The following is a 19047-nucleotide window of genomic DNA, read 5'->3' as shown; positions in this document are numbered from 1 at the left end:
ATCCCTAGGCAAAATACCAAGAACCGGCGCCCAGCGGACACACAGGTGTTCCCATGATTTACTAGGGGAAAGGAGATACAATGCTTTATGAAGCAAAGTAACGGCCAAACCTTCTGCAAATCTATCAAAAAAGGCTTTAAGCTTACTTCCCAAATCTACCCTCAAACCTTCCACGTTTAAGGAGTTCACATAATGTCTCAGCTGCAGGTATGCAAAACAGTCTGTTGGTCAATTCCCGGTCTACGCTGAAGATCTCCCCAAGGTGTCAAGGACCCATGATCCCGGAGAACATGTGATAACAAAGATATACCCAAACTTTCCCATCTCCGAAAGGTGGCGTTGTTGTGCCCTGGTAAGAATTGAAGATTCCCTTGCAAAGGTAATTGGTCTGAAACACCCAGTATCCTCCCCCCCCCAGTAAGGTTACCAAAGCTTTCCAGGTACCTCTCAAAGAACAAAGCAATAGACTGGAGCGCAAATGAAGAGGGAAAATAGATCTGGGGGCCTGAAGTAATGAATTCAAATGCCAGGGGCAGTACCTTGCTAATTCATATTCAAAACAAGAATATGTCTCTTGGTCTAGGGTCCAATCCCAAGATATCGAAGCAAGCATGCTAGATTATATTTTTGCACATCAGGGACTCCCATCCCTCCCTAGTAAAGAATGAAAAGCCACACAAGGTTTTCTACCGCCCCAGAAGAATTTAGACAGAAGTCCATACAATGCTTGTAAATCCTTCAACAAACGGAGGGGTAAAAGCTGTAACACATAGAGACATTTCAGAAAAATTATCATGTTGAATAACTGGATTCTACCATGAAGAGAGATAGGAAAAAGTTTCCAAAAGGCCAAACGGTGACGAGTATAATCCATCAATAAGGTCAAATTAGTCTCCTTCAGCTGAGACGTAGTTGAAGTTAATGAAAAGAATGGTCAGCCTATTTCAGCAGAAACACCCCTCTCCAATTCGCCTTTACCTCACCAGACGTGGCTAGTGCCAGAGATTTATCTAAGTTAAGTTTAAATCCCAAGAAGTCCCCATACTCTGTCATTGTCTCCAACAACGCAGGGAGAAAAAGCCCCGGGTCTGTAAGGTGGATCTGATCTGCTTATTTTCTTCTTTTTTCTTTTTTTTTTTTTTACTTTAAGTTTGTTCTTTTTGATAGCTTTAGTGCCTTGAGCCCCCTTATTAAAGGGTTCTCTTGTCTGGAAAAGGAAGCAGTTCTCAGCTTTACAGGGCAAGCATTGAGTGGATCTGTAGAGCCAGTCTGCTGTGTGCCACTATCACAGCTTGAGGTTCGGCCCTCTGGGAGCCAGCTTGGCTTCTGACCTTGTCAGAGGTTTAAGTGCAGGCTGTATGTGCCCTGAGTAAGAGCCCTCGGCGTATCAGAGCACAAGCTGTGTTTTCCCACCCATGGTCATGTGTTGAGTTTTCGGTTGTGGTCTGTCCTTCTGGCAGCCTGAAGATCTTGAAGATTGGACAGTCTGGAGAAAATTTGAGGCAGAAATTCCTTTTTCTTCACTTCAGCTGCAGACACAGGAAGGCACTTCTGAGACTTGAGTACAGCCCCATTATTTCCTATGGGAAAATCAGGGGTGAGGGAGATCTAAAAAGTATTTTTTTAGCAGTTTCTGGGAGTAAGGTTCAGGTCTCCTACCTCCAAAATTCAATCATTTCTAAATTTACTGGTGATGGCCATTTTGGATTTTATTGATCATTTTTCAACTTTTTTTCTGCCTCATAACTCCTCGATTTTGTAAACAAAATCATCAGGGATGGACTCATCAACCTCTAATCAGATGAATTTATATGTAGATTGCTTTGGGGATTCTTTGCAGGCCTCGTCTGGGGTCCGGAGTGATTCAGCTTCGGCTCCTGTGTGTGGCTTTTTCCCCGGAATTTGTCTAGCTCATATGGATAGCATATCTTAAGGACCTGGCTCATGCAGTGCTGTCAGAGGGCGCTCCACAAGCTTCCAGACCAGTGCCCTCCTTGGCAGAGGTCACCTATCCAGATTCCCAGTGCTCTGGTTCCTATGGACCTAGACTGCCTTAGTTGGCATGCTGATACTATGCCTATTTTGTCACCAGATGCTGCTTCCACCCTGGATGAAACTAATTCCCTTTGTGGGACAGTTAAGCAGGATGCCTCAGGGAGCTCTGATCTGAGTGATGGCCCCTCCATACGCCAGCTGTTTAAGTCTGCTTCAGTCCACCATTTCATTACAGACGCCATGGAAGAAGTGAACTTGGAAGGTCAGCCCTCCATGTCTCAGTGTGTAGCCATGAGCCACTCTAATGCTCTAACATTTTTTTTCTGCTCATCCAGATCTCACTGCTCTGGTTACAGAACAGTAGGAGACACCAGAGAGTTCTTTCAAGTTGACTAAAGCTATGGCTAAGCTTTATCCTATGATTCCGGAATTTCAATAACTGTTTGAGCAGCCGAAGGTGGATTTGGCAGTGACTCAGGTTACCAAGTGCGCAGCCCTCCCTAGTGAAGGAGGAGTAATGCTTAAAGATGCTCTGGATTGCAGGGTGGACTTGGTATTAAGTTCTTTGAAGTGGCTTCTTCGGGCATTAAGGCTGCAGCAGCTGCCTCGTTTGTGGTACGTACCTTTTGCACAAGATTAGAAACATAGAAACATGATGGCAGATAAAGGCCAAATGGCCCATCCAGTCTGCCCATCCGCAGTAACCATTATCTCTACCTCTCTCTAAGAGATCCCATGTGACTTTCTCAGGCTTTCTTGAAATCGGATACAGTTTCTGTCTGCACCATCTCTACTGGGAAACTGTTCCACGCATCTACCACAATTTCTGTAAAAAAGTATTTCCTTAGATCAGTGATTCCCAACCCTGTCCTGGAGGAACACCAGGCCAGTCGGGTTTTCAGGCTAGCCCTAATGAATATGAATGAGAGAGATTTGCATATGATGGAAGTGATAGGCATGCAAATTTGCTTCATGCATATTCATTAGGGCTAGCCTGAAAACCCAATTGGCCTGGTGTTCCTCCAGGACAGGGTTGGGAACCACTGCCTTAGATTACTCATGCCGACCTTTTTATATCTTTTTGAAGGTGCGGCCTCCAGAATTGTACACAGTATTCTAAACGAGGTCTCACCATAGTCTTATACAGGGGCATCAATACCTCCTTTTTCCTAATGACCATATATCTCCCAATGCATCCTAGCATTCTAGCTTTCGCCATCATCTTTTCAACCTGTTTGGCCACCTTAAGATTATCACATACAATCACACCCAAGTCCTGCACTTCTGTCATGCACATAAGTTCTTTACCCCCTAAATTGTATCATTCCCTCAGTTTTTTGCAGCCCAAATGTGTGACCTTGCATTTCTTAGTATTAAATTTTAGATGCCAAATTTCATACCATTCTTCAAACTTCACCAGGACTGCATTTTGAAAAGGTTGGACATGAGAAGAGTGCATCTAGAAGTCACCAACAAGTTTAGACACTCTGACCAACCATCTGTTTGTGCTGACTCATTTGACTAAGTGAGGCGCACCTGCTTCCAAGGGCACAATTTCTAGATGGATCCGTAAGGCCATTTTGTCAACCTACATTATCTGTGGGAAACAGAATCTATTTTCTATCAAGGTGCATTCAACAAGGAGTTTAGCTTCATTGTGGGCCAAAGCTAGGGCCATCGCTCCAGCTGAGATTTGTAGAGCAGCGACTTGGTCCACTCTACACACATTTGCAAAGTTTTATAGGGTGGGCGTTGCGGCAAGGGAAGACTCTGCCTTTGGTTTCTCCAGGTTACAGGCTGGTGCAGTCAGCCTACCTTAGATTTCTGAGACTGCTTTTGTACATCTTGTTTTTCCAGAATGACATACCTATTGCATTGGAAAAAGAAATGATGTCCTTACCTTGATAATATCTTTTATCCCAGGACAAGCAGGCAGCATATTCTCTACATGTGGGTGATGTCATCCACAGAGCCCCGTCGCGGACAGCTTTTCAAGCAAACTTGATTGAAGATCTTAAAGTTTGCTAGTGCTGCACCACGCATGCGTGTGCCTTCCCGCTCAGCTAGAGGGCGCGTCTCCTCAATGTGGACCTCAGCTCTTAGTTTTCCGCGGAGCCAGAAAGCCCTGTCTCTCTTCTCTGCGATCCTAAGTGCCTTTCTTGCACCGCGGCTTCTTTTTTTGTTTTCTAGTCAGAAGTCGCTGTGCTTTGCGTCTTTTTCTCTAAAAAAATAAAATAATAAAATAAGTTTTATTTTTCGGTTTTTCTTCGTCATTCAGCAACCGGGGGATCCCAGTTTTTTTTTGGTCAGCGGGCCTCGCATGGCCATGGCCTTCCTTTTTACCATATGTCCCGGCCTCTTACTGGGTTCAAGAAGTGCACACAGTGCGGTCGGGTTATTTCCATCACAGACCCGCATCGTTGGTGTATCCTTTGCCTAGGTATTGATCACCCTACGGACTCTTGTCCTCGTTGTGCCACCCTTCAACCCCGGGCTCTTCGTCGGCGTCGGGCCAAGATTCTGGACCTCTTCGCCATGGAAGTTGACCACACCTCGACCCCGATCTCGACGTCGGCCTCGAAGACCTCAGTCCTGATCAAGTCTTCCTCAACTTCGAAGGCCTCGGCGGCTCCGGCTTTGAAGACCTCGACCTCGGGTAAGTCTCCTCTTCCTCCAGGTTCAGCTCAGCTACCGAAGAAGCCGTCCTCGGAGTCTCTGGCCACCCATGCAGTGAGTGTAGTCCTGCTGGCCTCGACGAGACCTCCTCCCAAGCGTGCCTCCACATTAAGGGAATACTCTACATCGAGGTCGCCCTCGTTGGAGCGCACGGCTGCACCAGTATGTCCAAATCCTTTGGTCTCGGGCCGATGTTCAAGGATATGCTTAAGGCTATCTTAACCTCGCAAATCTACTCTGCTTTAGCTCAGCTTGCCCCGGCCTCGACCTTGCTCGTTGCGGACCAACCTGAGCATTGCTCCGAGGGCTCTCGAGGCAAGGTGCATCTGTCTCGACGCTTGTCCTCGAGTGACACCTCGCCTGTTCCCTCGAGGCAGACTTCTCCCGCTGCCCGGCCTCGTTCGAAGCGCCAGTCGAGAAGTGCTTCTTCCTCGAGGTGGAGGTCTGCCATGTGGCCCAGGGATTCTTCCCCGAAGCAGGGTAGGTCACCAGGCCCTCGCACTACAGGTTCCATCAAGCCATCAGACCTCATATTGTCTGACCCTAGTCTTTTTCCGCTCTCCTGTGCTGCCTCGGTCCCCGGACCGAGGAGCCCTGAGGTCGGACTCCCGCCTCCCTCCCTCATTGACAGGCCTCTTCTTCCCGGGGCTCGCCAAAATGGGCTCCCCGGACCTCGGTCCTCGGACCCCCGGGTCCTCGCCGTCCAGGCTCTCTAAGCGCAAGCCGTCCTCGACTCCCCTGCATTCTTTCAGCGGAGCCTCCTCGACGTCCATGCTTGTTGACACTGACATGCCGGCGCAGTATTCGAGGGAGGCTTCCCCCTCGTTTTCAGCTGCCCCGAAATCTCGCTCGGCTTCCCCCCTTGAGGGGCCTTCTGCGAGCAGGCCGTCCTCTTTCACCATATTCGTGGTGGACATGGGCAAAGCGCTGCAATTGGACCTCCAGTCTGATTCCAGGTACACCCAGGAATATTTGGAGGAGATGGAGCTTCCTTATCCACCGAAGGAATCCCTTCGCCTCCCTTTGAATCCGGTTTTGCAACAGACTTTCTTCTGGAATTTGGAGACTCCTTACGCTATCCCGGCCATTCCATCCAAAATAGAATCCAGGTACCAGACAGTCCCCTATAAGGGGTTTGAGAAGGCTCAACTCTCCCACCAGTTCCTGGTGGTGGAGTCTTCCCTGAAGAAGTCTAACCCTTCCAAGATCTATGCGGCGGTCCCGCCGGGCCACGAAGGCCGGACTATGGATAAGTTTGGCAGACGCCTGTACCAAAATTCCATGATGGCGAACAGGGTTCTGAATTACAATTTTACTTTCACATCCTATCTCAAGAAGTGCATTAAAACCATGCCCTCCTTTCAGGATGATTTGCCGGTCCATCGCTGGACGGAATTTCACCGGCTCCTGGATACGCTGTCGCTGATTAGACTGTATATGTTTCAGGCGACATATGATGCCTTTGAACTCTCCTCGCGGGTGTCCGCATTTGCGGTAGCCATGCGCTGCCTGGCTTGGCTCCGCATAGTAGATATGGACCCGAATCTGCAGGATCGGCTGGCGAATCTCCTGTGCCTGGGCAACAAGCTCTTTGATGACTCCATCGAGACCGCCACCAAACGCCTCTCCGAGCATGAGCGCTCCGTTGCCTCCTTAGTCCAACCCAAGGCAAAGACCGCTCCTCCTGAGTTGTACAAGTTGTCTCCCCGGTGCTATCCCCAGAAGTCGACACTGGCTTTTTCCAGGCCACCTTGACTTCAGCAGCAGCAGAGGGCCCCTCAGAAGCATCAGACCCCCTACAACGGCTAAGCCTGCGCCATCCTTTTGACTGTCTCGGTTGGAGAGGGCCGGCCCCCTCCGTCCTCGAGCCTTTTCCTCTGCATATAGGGGGCCGCCTCAGTGCTGATTACTAAGGACAGTTGGGTCCTCTCCATCTTCAGAGAGGGGTATTCTCTGCACTTCCGGGCACCGCCTCTGGACCTGCCCCCAAGAGAGTGTCCTTCCAACAGAGCGCAACTCCCTCTTCTTCTCCGGGAGGCTCATGCTCTCCTTCGCCTCCGGGCGGTGGAGGAGGTCCCCTTGTGTCAGCGGGGCACCGGATTCTACTCCCAGTACAAGAAGACCGGGGACCTGCGCCCTATCCTGGACCTCCGGGTGCTGAACAAGTTCCTGGTCAAGGAGAGGTTCCGTATGCTCTCTCTTCCCACATTATATCCCCTGCTGGACGAGGGGGACTGGTTATGCTCCCTGGACCTGAAGGAGGCCTACGCTCACATCCCGATCCACCCGGCCTCTCGCAGGTTCCTTCGCTTTTAGGTGGGAGACCTTCATCTACAGTATCAAGTCCTTCGGGCTCGCTTCGTCCCCACATGTCTTCACGAAGTGCCTCGTGGTTATGGCGGGGGCCCTGCGGTCGCAGGGTCTTCACATATTCCCATACCTCGACGACTGGTTCATCAAAGCACCATCAAGACTGGAGGTTATTTCAGTGACCCGTCGGATTATTACGTTCCTTCAGCGTCTGAGCTTCGAGGTCAACTTTCCCAAATCCCAGTTGTGCCCCTCTCAGTCTCTGCAGTTCATTGGGCTGGTGCTGGACACGGTTCGCCTCCGCTCGTTTCTGCCTCAATCTCAGCAGGCCGCCCTCATCCACTTGTGCCGGCAGGTCTCCCTTCAGTCCATGGCCTCTGCCAAGCAGATGATGATCCTGTTGGGACACATGGCCTCCACCGTTCATGTGACTCCTTTTGCCAGACTTCACCTCCAAGTACCTCAGTGGACCCTGGCGTCCCAGTGGAGGCATGACTGGGATCCCGCCTCTCAGCACACTGCGGTGACTCCCTCCTTGAAGCGTTCACTCCGCTGGTGGACGCTCTCTTCCAATCTTTACAGAGGTTTTCTCTTTCTCGCGCCCCCGCCACAGAAGATCCTAACAACGGACTCCTCCGTGTATGCATGGGGGGCTCACCTTGACGGCCTCCGGACTCAGGGTGTTTGGTCGAGCGCCGATTGTCACCACATCAACCTGCTGGAGCTTCGGGCCATTTACAATGCTTTGGTGGCCTTTTGGCATTTGCTTCAGGATCGCGTGGTCCTGGTGCGCATAGACAACTAGGTGGCGATGTATTACATGAACAAGCAGAGGGGTCCGGGTTCCCTGTCTCTTTGCTGGGAGGCTCTTCGGATCTGGGATAAACCACAACATCTTCCTTCGGGCAGTCTACATCCAAGGCGAGTACAACTGCCTGGCGGACAGGTTGAGTCGCCTTCTCCATCCGCATGAATGGTCACTCCATTCTTCGACGCTGCGTCAGGTATTTGCTCGATGGGGGACGCCACAGATAGATCTGTTCGCCTCGCCCCTCTTCTGCTCCAGGATTTACTCCCCGGATCGTCTAGAGGCGGATGCTTTCCTTCTGGATTGGACGGACCAGTTCCTTTACGCGTTCCCTCCATTTCCTCTGATTCTGAAGACTCTCGTCCAGCTCAAGTCGGTTCACGCCACCATGATTTTGATAGCTCCACGGTGGCCCAGACAACCTTGGTTCTCCCTTCTACTTCGACTCAGTGTCAGGGAGCCTCTGTTTCTGCCTGTATTTCCTTCTCTGCTGTCTCAGAGTCAAGGTTCACTGCTGCATCCCAATCTGCGATCTCTACACTTAACAGCTTGGTTCCTCTCTGCGTGACTCCCTCCTTCAGTTTTTCTCAGTCGGTGCGGGATGTTCTCGAGGCCTCTCGGAAGAGTTCCACTCGGCAATGCTACTCCCAGAAATGGACTAGATTTGCTGTGGGGTGTGCTACGCATCACATGGAGCCACTGTCTGCCTCCTTGTCTTCTGTGCTGGATTATCTGTTGCACTTGTTTCGGTCTGGTCTCAAGTCGACATCTATTCGAGTCCACCTCAGTGCGATTTCTGCCTTTCATCAGCCACTTGATGGGAAACCGCTCTCGGTCCATCCGTAAGTTTCCCGTTTTATGAAGGGTTTTCAATGTCCATCCTCCTCTCAAGCCCCCCTCTGTGGTTTGGGATCTTAATGTGGTTCTGGCTCAATTGATGAAACCTCCTTTTGAACCCATTGATAAGGCTCTTCTGAAGTACCTCACTTGGAAGGTGGTGTTGCTCTCATGTCTGCTCTCACATCTGCTCGCAGAGTCAGTGAGCTGCAAGCTCTGGTTGCGGACCCGCCTTTTACTGTTTTTCATCATGACAAGGTGGTCCTTCGTACTCATCCAAAGTTCTTGCCCAAGGTGGTTTCAGATTTCCACCTCAACCAGTCCATTGTTCTTCCAGTGTTTTTTCCGAAGCCCCATTCTCATCCTGGTGAAGTGGCGCTTCACACTCTTGACTGTAAGAGGGCGTTGGCTTTTCACCTCCAACGCACCCAGTCTCATCGGATGGCTCCTCAACTCTTCCTATCTTTTGATCCTAATCGGTTGGGCCGTCCTGTTTCCAAGCGCACCTTGTCCAACTGGTTGGCTGCTTGTATTTCCTTCTGCTACGCTCAGGCTGGTCTTCCGCTGCCGGGTCAGGTCACGAGACAAAAAGTCAGAGCGATGGCGCCGTCTGTCACTTTCCTCAGGTCCACGCCTATTGAGGAGATCTGCAAGGCCGCCACTTGGTCCTCGGTTCATACATTCACCTCTCACTACTGTCTGGATGCTTTTTCCAGACGCGACGGCCGGTTCGGCTAGTTGGTTTTGCGTAATCTGTTCTCCTAAATTGCCAACTCTTCCACCGTCCCTTCCTAGTTAGCTTGGAGGTCACCCACATGTAGAAAATATGCTGCCTGCTTGTCCTGGGATAAAGCACAGTTACTTACCGTAACAGGTGTTATCCAGGGACAGCAGGCAGATATTCTCGCAACCCTCCCATCTCCCCAGGTTGGCTTCTTTGCTAGCTATCTGAACTGAGATCCACATTGAGGAGACGTGCCCTCTAGCTGAGCGGGAAGGCACACGCATGTGCGGTGCAGCACTAGCAAACTTTAAGATCTTCAATCAAGTTTGCTTGAAAAGCTGTCCACGACGGGACTCTGTGGATGACGTCACCCACATGTAGAGAATATCTGCCTGCTCTCCCTGGATAACACTTGTTATGGTAAGTAACTGTGCTTTCCAGTAGATAGGGTGTCATTTGGACCCCCTGCCCTGTCCTTCCTGCGCCTGTCTCATTCTGTTTATTCTTCTCCAAGTATGTATCTTGAATGCCAGTGAGCCCTTTGGGCTCTAAAGAATTTTGTATGATATGTTCTTAGCATCTACTTGAGCTCCTTTGAAGCTTCTGTTGGCTTGTTCATTGAGTGTTCAAGTGTTATGTTTGAACACAACAGTTGATTTATTAGGAAATTTCCCTTATTTGTTCTTCACATAATTTTGATGGAGCTCTTGCATGCTTGGATACTAACTGCAGGTGGCAGTAGAGCTCCTGGTGAAGTAGTAGGATCACAAAAAAATACGGAGTAGATTCCTTCTGCATATGGCTCACGGCCATGGGGAGATAACCCGCTTGTCCAGCATGATACACCTATCTACTGGAAAAGATATTATCAAGGTAAGGACATAATCTGGTTTGTTTTGGGGGTTTTTAATCTCAAGGGCTGATTGCAGACAGTAGGGATGGTCATTGTCCATTGATTTCAGCTCCGGAAAGAATTGCCTTAAGTCCTAATTTATTGTACTAAATTAGAAATAAATGTTAAAATGAATTACTTAATAAACAGTGGTTTGATGTAAGTCTGAAGAATAAGATTAAGTCAGAAAGAGGGTTTTGGAGGCAGGGGACATATATATTAGCCAGCATGGAGACCATGTTTTGTTGCCTAAAGCTAGTTCTCTTATGTTGAGGACAGACATTCTTGTTATATGCTGACTGATTTAGATGTTGGGCTATTCTTTGTTCAATTTATAAATTAGGTGGAAGAATTTTTAAAACCGTAATGAACTGCTTTTTCTTACAACTGACTATGGGCTCCTTTTACAAAGCTGCGGTAATCGCTCCAATACCCATAGGAATTTAATGGATGTCGTAGCATTTGCCGCATGGCAGCTGCCACCGCAGCTTTGTAAAAGGGGGGAATATATTTCCTGTAATTGATGTTGAATTTATTATGCCCTATGTGAGACACCTCCCTCACAAGTTCAAATGGGCTTTTGTTTATAAAATAAAGGGCCAATTTAGACCTTTCCTGTGGTGGATATGTAGCTGCAGAGCTGCATCTTTTTTTCAGCAGAAAAAGCTGAATCAGCTGTTCTGCCTGATGCAGCTATTTCCAGCACAGAGAATCAGGATAAGTTATTTGACTTGGTCTCCATATGTACCATGTATCCAGACATTGCATCCCTCTGATTTACCATGCTGAAATGATAGCAGGAGCTGGCATGTATAAGAGCAGCACAAAGCTCTTGACTGTACTTAAATGCTATGTTAAATAATAAGCACAATGAATTGCATGTATTTCCACACTGAATCCAATTTCCTTGGGACTGACATCATTCTGGAACAAGTGGAACATATTGAGAAGAGAAATGGAAAATATATTCTGTAACTTGGATATTGGCACTAGAAACAATTTTTTTTTCTTAAATAAAGTGTTGATTAATTGTTAATGCCATACCCATTCCTCATCATAAAGAAGATGTCAACATTCAGATGCCAGTATACAGTCAAATGACCAGAGATTAGTAAAACTCCTTGATCATTATATCATCTCCTGCCTAAAGAGAAAGCTTGATTAACTTGTGCTGCAAGCAGTGAAGTTGCCATTTAGTTAGATATGTAGGAAAATAAGTTTGCATACAAGATCTGCAACAGAAACCATCTGCTAGATTAAACTGTGCTGTGTTCTTACTTCAAGGTAAAATAACACTATGACGCCAAACTATGCAATATAGTAAGTGAATGCAGTTTACAGAATTATATGGCGCAGGACCTGCTTACATTGGAAAGTTGGTCCTCAACCTGGCAGCTAGGCTTCAATGCTAAGAAATGTAAGGTCATGCACCTCGGAAGCGGAAATCCATGCAGGACGTACTTCTTGAACGGAAAAACTTTAACTAGGACTTCAGCAGAACAAGATTTAGGAGTAATCATCAGTGTAGACATGAAAACTGCCAATCAAGTGGAGAAGGCTTCATCTAAGGCAAGGCAGATATTGGGTTGTATCAATAGAAGTTTCGTCAGCCGAAAGCCTGAAGTCATAATGCCGTTGTACAGGGCCATGGTGAGACCTCATCTGGAGTACTGTGTGCAATTCTGGAGGCCACATTACAGTAAAGATGTGCGCAGAATTGAATCGGTTTAGCGGACGGCCACCAGGATGATCTCGGGGCTCAAAGGTCTCTCGTACGAAGAGAGACTGAACAAATTGCAGCTCTACACTCTCGAGGAACATAGGGAGAGGGGAGACATGATCGAAACATTTAAGTACCTCACGGGACGTGTTGAAGTGGAAGATGATATTTTCTTTCTCAAGGGACCCTCAGCCACAAGAGGGCACCCGCTCAAACTCAGGGGCGGAAAATTTCATGGCGACACCAGAAAGTATTTCTTCACAGAGAGAGTGGTTGATCATTGGAACAAGCTTCCAGTGCAGGTGATCGAGGCAGACAGCGTGCCAGACTTTAAGAATAAATGGGATACCCATGTGGGATCCCTACGAGGGTCAAGATAAGGAAATTGGGTCATTAGGGCACAGACAGGGGGTGGGTAAGCAGAGTGGGCAGACTTGATGGGCTGTAGCCCTTTTCTGCCGTCATCTTCTATGTTTCTATGTCTATTATACACTTGAAAAATTATCAGGGTCTTGTTTTTTGTGGTCTTTCCCAGCCCTCTTCAAGATTGAAATCTGAACAGTAGTAGTTATTCTTTCTAGTGCTGCCAGTGTACCTTGCACTGGACAAAGTAAATTATTTGGTTACCATATTCCTTTACCTCCCACAAGTTTGCACTTGGTTCTTATCCTACTATGGTTTTACTGAATTTTAGAGTTACTTTTTAGTTACTTCTATGGTGTTACAATTCACTACTCTCATTTATACTGATGTTAGCCCAAGTTGGACCCCTGAAGAAGACCTTTTTAGCCGAAGCATGGACCATGTCGGATACACCCTACATGGGTCTACATCCTATTGATTGTGGTTATTTTTTCCTCTTGACTTTCCTCTTGAGATTTTATTATATTTTTTAATAAACTTAATTTTTTACCAAGAATATTGACTCTACAGTTGTCCTTTGTTTTACAATTTTCCTTCCTGTGAATTTACAGTCCTATTTTAAACATAGAGTAGGAGCTGTCAAAGCTTTACTATAATGAAAAACAAAATTGCTTTACATTTGCAATAGTAGTTTTTATCACAGGACAAGCAGGCAGCATATTCTCACAAATAGTTGACATCATCCACGGAGCCCAGTTGTTGTTAATTGTTAATCATTGTTCTTTTCTCATAAGTTACAGAGCAGACCAGAATATAGTTTTTTGCTGAGGAAGTTCCTCTTGCCCCTCCTTCTCTTTTCTTCTGTTTGACAGGAGTTCGATTGCTTTGGTACTAACTGAAGAAGGAGCTGTTCTCCACTGCAGAAGGGAAGACTTCAAAGTTTTGAGTGACACCCTTCTGCAGATTCACAACTAGTGAGAGGCAACAGCTATGGTACAGAATCCTATATCTTATAGCAGAAAGATTAGCAAGGTAAGAACCTAATCTTCCATTCTGTGATTTCACCCCAATGGGGAAACTGGTAGTAACAGCTGAGTGCCAGGTCCCATATATACTCTGAGCCTGCAGGGACAGGAGCAGAAGCATTGTTCACAGAAGGAGAGCCCTCTAGTACCTTAGAGAGGCTGTTCTTGTTGGAGCATGTAGGTACTTGAGCCATGGCAGCAGTCCATTTAATAAATTGTAATTTTAAATCCTCCAAACTGAGTGAGGAGAGGGCTGGTGCATCCTTACCTCAGTACAGAAGAAAACCAGGCTGATCCTCAGTATGTGTGACATCAGTGAGGTGAGAAAAATACAGTGTTATTACAATGTTCCCCCGGTCATTTGCGGTCGTTGGTTTGCAGTCCCGGTCATTCGTGGTATTTTCCGACTAAATCACCGACCAGGAGAGGATGGCAGGAGAGAGCAGCCGGAGCGCCAGCGAGTGAAGGAAATCACTCGCTGTATGCTCCAATCGCTTCTTCCTGCACTAAAGTCGGGCCTTACCAATCAGGAGCTGCTTTGACACGCAGGCCGGTGAGCCTCACTTCAGTTGTTGGAAAAATAATGGAAGTGTTGCTGAAAAAAAGGATAGTGTACTTCCTTGAATCTAATGGGTTACAGGATCCGAGGCAACATGGCTTTACAAAAGGTAAATCGTGCCAAACAAACCTGATTGAATTTTATGATTGGGTGACCAGAGAGCTGGATTGAGGACATATGCTAGATGTAATTTACTTGGATTTCAGCAAAGCCTTTGATACAGTTCCTCATAGGAGGCTGTTGAACAAACTTGAAGGGCTGAAGTTAGGACTCAAAAGTGGTGAACTGGGTCAGAAACTGGCTGTCGGACAGACGCCAGAGGGTGGTGGTTAATGGAAGTCGCTTGAAGGAAGGAAAGGTGAGTAGTGGAGTCCTTCAGGGTTCAGTGCTGGGGCCAATCCTGTTCAATATGTTTGTGAGTGACATTGCTGAAGGGTTAGAAGGAAAAGTGTGCCTTTTTGCAGATGATAAAAAGATTTGTAACAGAGTAGACACCGAAGAGGGAGTGGAAAATATGAAAAAGGATCTGCAAAAGTTAGAGGAATGGTCTAATGCCTGGCAACTAAAATTAAATGCAAAGAAATACAGAGTAATGCATTTGGGGATTAATAATAGGAAGGAACCGTATATGCTGGGAGGAGAGAAGCTAATATGCACGGACGGGGAGAGGGACCTTGGGGTGATAGTGTCCAAAGATCTAAAGGCGAAAAAACAGTGTGATAAGGCAGTGGCTGCTGCCAGAAGGATGCTGGGCTGTATAAAGAGAGGCGTAGTCAGTAGAAGGAAGAAGGTGTTGATGCCCCTGTACAGGTCATTGGTAAGGCCCCACTTGGAGTATTGTGTTCAGTTTTGGAGACCGTATCTGGCGAAGGACACAAGAAGACTTGAGGCGGTCCAGAGGAGGGCGACGAAAATGATAGGAGGCTTGCGCCAGAAGACGTATGAGGAGAGACTGGAAGCCTTGAATATGTATACCCTAGAGGAAAGGAGAGACAGGGGAGATATGATTCAGATGTTCAAATACTTGAAGGGTATTAACGTAGAACAAAATCTTTTCCAGAGAAAGGAAAATGGTAAAACCAGAGGACATAATTTGAGGTTGAGGGGTGGTAGATTCAGGGGCAATGTTAGGAAATTCTACTTTACGGAGAGGGTAGTGGATGCCTGGAATGCGCTCCCGAGAGAGGGGGTGGAGAGTAAAACTGTGACTGAGTTCAAAGAAGCATGGAATGAACACAGAGGATTTAGAATCAGAAAATAATATTAAATATTGAACTAAGGCCAGTACTGGGCAGACTTGCACGGTCTGTGTCTGTATATGGCTGTTTGGTGGAGGATGGGCTGGGGAGGGCTTCAATGGCTGGGAGGGTGTAGATGGGCTGGAGTAAGTCTTAACAAAGATTTCGGCAGTTGGAACCCAAGCACAGTACTGAGTAGAGCTTTGGATTCTTGCCCAAAAATAGCTAAGAAGAAAAAATTAAAAAATTTAAATTGAATCAGGTTGGGCAGACTGGATGGACCATTCGGGTCTTTATCTGCTGTCATTTACTATGTTGTTATGTTACTATTTCCTTCACTCGCCGGCGCTCTGGCTGCTCTCTCCTGCCTCTCCCGCTGCCCTCTCCAGTCTCCCCCACGACAAACCGTATTCATGGTTTTTCAAGATTCGCGGGGGTTCCTGAAACGGAACCCCTGTGAATATCGGGGAAGTACTGTATTGGCTTAACAGTTTAAACAAGCTAGTGAGGGCTGTTCTGCATTCCTGGCTAGAGCAAAGAATATTCAAAGTGTGGCTGCACTATCATGCATATCCATGGAGAAATATATTATGGGAAAACAGGGTTAAAATCATTTGGTCTGTGATCCATGAGAACCAGGTGTAGGTTGTTTGAAAGCAGCTTTAAAAATTTGTTGTATCAGCAAGTTTTAATTGAAAAATAACTGGTTAGTATACTGACTAGGACTTGGCTGCAGCACATAATTATAAAAAACAGAAGTATGAAGATAGAGAAACCTAATGGCAGTGTACAAAGATGCTTTGTTTAATAATAGTGATACATATTTGTTATATGCTAAGCATGCTTTCTGAACTTTAGAAAGAGAATTGTAAAAGTGTCATACTTTAATGAGTGTCTAACAATATATAGGATTTTAATGTTTGGAGTTTTGGGCTTTTTTTTTTGTACTGTGCAGTATTTTGAAAATAGAAATGAATACATTAAAATTAATGCAGTAGGGTGTTTTTCTGACCTATTTAAAAAACTTCCTTATAACTGTCCACCATGACATATGGGGTATAGTATACGTCTAACCCTTAATCTCCTAACATTTCTGAATGGGATAAAGGAAGAATTGAGTTGAAAAGTGAAATACAAATCTAATGCAAATCCCCCCTTATCCTGACAAACCACTCTCTCATTTTATTTTTCAGAAGAATAAGAGCAAGAAAAAGGCCAAAGATGAAAAGTGCGGTTCTGAACTGACAACTCCAGAGAACAGCTCTTCTCCAGGAATGATGGACATACATGGTAAGTGAAAAGAAAATAAAGCATGTCAAAACATGCTCTTTACATAGGAGGATTGGAAAGGAATAATTAAGAAAAAGTAGAAATTTGAGGCTGGCCCAATTGGCTTAGGGGAGCAGCAACTGTGGTATAAATAATAGGTCCTGACACCCTTGTAAAGTGGAAAAATCATCAGCACATAATTTTACTTATGAGGGTTGTGGCCTGTTTATAAAGAGCTCATTTTCCTAGGTGGATGACTTTTTTTACTCTTATTAGGGATAATTGCATATAGAGGAAAAATGACCATTATAACATTGTGTGGCTGAATCCTTCCTGGTAGTATAATGTGGGTGGAGCTGGGGCAGATTTGTGATGTATTCAAGTGAGCGGACGAGAATACAAAATTGAACAATCTATAAAAATACTAGGTGTAACTCTTGATAAACATTTGACTCTGGAAAAACACACTGATCTATTATTCAAGAAATGTATCTCAGTCTTATGGAAGCTTCGTACCATCAAGAAATATTCTGACGAACCTTCTTTTCGTCTATTGGTACAAACATCCATTCTGAGTATTCTGGATTATTGCAATATTATATATTTAGGGGCTTACAAAAAAATACTTAAAAGACTAAGACTAATCCAGAACACTGCGGTTCGCCTCATTTTTGGTTTAAAAAAATGGGAGCACATTACCCCTTACTATCAAAAACTTCACTGGTTGTCAGTGGAGTCTAGAGTTATGTTCAAGCTTTCCTGCATTAGTTACAAAGCAGTTTTTGGGATGCTACCTGATTATCTTGCCTCCCAGTTTTCCATGAATAGTTCCAATAGGAGTACTCGAAGAATAAACCTAAACTAAACTAAACCTTAAGTTTATATACCGCATCATCTCCACTATTTAATTATCCTTTTAAATCATGTCAATACAAGAAATTCTTTGACAGAAATTTTTCATTCCAGGCCGCCAAACTGAATACATGGCTTGGAAGATTAATACTTGAGGCCACTTCCTATCTTGATTTTAGAAAATCACTAAAAACACGCCTGTTTGATATGTTTTCCTCTTAGCTATGTTACTGTCAAATCTATTATGATTTTTAACAGCTTTTTACTTGCAATTGAACTATTGTCTTAACTTTTACTGACTTTATCTGATGTATTCTTTTACTGATTGTTTTTATTCTGCACTAGATATCAAATGTTAATTCTGTATTTTAAATATCGGCTGCGAGGTAAAATAACATTATTCGCCGATGACGCCAAACTAAGCAATATAGTGGGCAAAAGCACAACAGACATAAATTCAATGTCCGACAACATGATGCACGACCTACTCCTACTGGAGCGCTGGTCTAGGTCCTGGCAACTCAGCTTCAATGCCAAAAAATGCAAAGTCATGCACCTGGGCAGCCAAAATCCATGCAAGACTTACACCCTTAATGGCGAGATCCTAACAAGAACTGAAGCAGAACAAGACTTAGGGGTGATCGTCAGTGAGAACATGAAGACTGCCAATCAAGTGGAGCAAGCTTCATCCAAGGCAAGGCAAATCATAGGTTGCATACGCAGGAGTTTCGTCAGCCGTAAGCCTGAAGTTATTATGCCATTGTATAGATCCATGGTGAGACCCCACCTGGAATACTGTGTGCAATTCTGGAGGCCGCATTACCGTAAGGATGTGTTGAGACTGGAGTCGGTCCAGAGAATGGCCACCCGGATGGTCTCAGGACTTAAGGATCTCCCGTACGAGGAACGGCTGGATAAGTTGCAGCTGTACTCACTCGAGGAACGCAGAGAGAGGGTGACATGATCGAGACATTCAAGTATCTCACGGGCAGCATCGAGGTGGAAGAAGATATCTTCTTTTTCAAGAGTCCCGCAGCAACAAGGGAGCATCCGTGGAAAATCAGGGGTGGGAAACTGCACGGGGACACCAGGAAATTCTTTTTCACTGAAAGGGTGGTTGATCGCTGGAATAGTCTTCCACTTCAGGTTATTAAGGCCAGCAGCGTGCCTGATTTTAAGGCCAAATGGGATAGACACGTGGGATCTATTCACAGAGAAAGGTAGGGGAGGGTCATTGGGGTGGGCAGACTACATGGGCCGTGGCCCTTATCTGCCGTCTATTTCTATGTTTCTATGTATCCTTTGTTGTGAACCGCTTTGAACTTCTGGTATAGCGGTATACAAGAAATAAATTATTATTATTTTATAAAATACACACATGCATAAAGTACGGTACATTAAAACATTCGAGAGAGAGTCTCTGCTCTATAGAGCTTACAGTTTAATCATACAGACAAACAGGACAAGTAGAGGATCAGGGAGTTTCTCAAGCGAGGGGGAATTAGGAAGCAGCTCATAAACACTCATATAGCCACTTCATCCCCCATCTTTGGAACCAATTGCCTGCCCAGATAAGATCACAAGACTCCCTGATGTCTGTCCGGAAACCTCTGAAGACCCATCTCTTCAATTGAACAGTGCTAACAACCTCCTCCTAGCTCCCATTCTTTATCTACTTCTCTTTTCCCTCTCTCCTTCTCTCCTCCCACTCTCCTGTTCCCTGCTCCCTTTCCTTTAACTCCTTGCTCTCCTCACCTTCTTTCTCTATGTCTTCTCACC

General features: G+C 46.0%; 1 protein-coding gene across 4 annotated transcripts in view; it reads left to right on the top strand.

Moving 5' to 3' along the window:
* BCL7A (BAF chromatin remodeling complex subunit BCL7A) overlaps window positions 1-19047 on the top strand; it is a 120062-nt gene that overhangs the window by 68695 nt on the left and 32320 nt on the right. For 2 of the 4 annotated variants that reach the window (XM_033957336.1, XM_033957337.1), the window contains 2 exons: window positions 202-352; window positions 16341-16437. In XM_033957336.1, the coding sequence (XP_033813227.1) occupies window positions 202-352; window positions 16341-16437 (248 nt within the window). The remainder of the gene's footprint in view (window positions 1-201; window positions 353-16340; window positions 16438-19047) is intronic. The other 2 variants (XM_033957338.1, XM_033957335.1) reach the window with 1 other exon arrangement.

Source organism: Geotrypetes seraphini, chromosome 8 (genome assembly GCF_902459505.1).
Source record: "Geotrypetes seraphini chromosome 8, aGeoSer1.1, whole genome shotgun sequence".
Lineage (NCBI taxonomy): Eukaryota > Metazoa > Chordata > Amphibia > Gymnophiona > Dermophiidae > Geotrypetes > Geotrypetes seraphini.
This window is presented reverse-complemented; position numbering and strand designations above follow the sequence as displayed.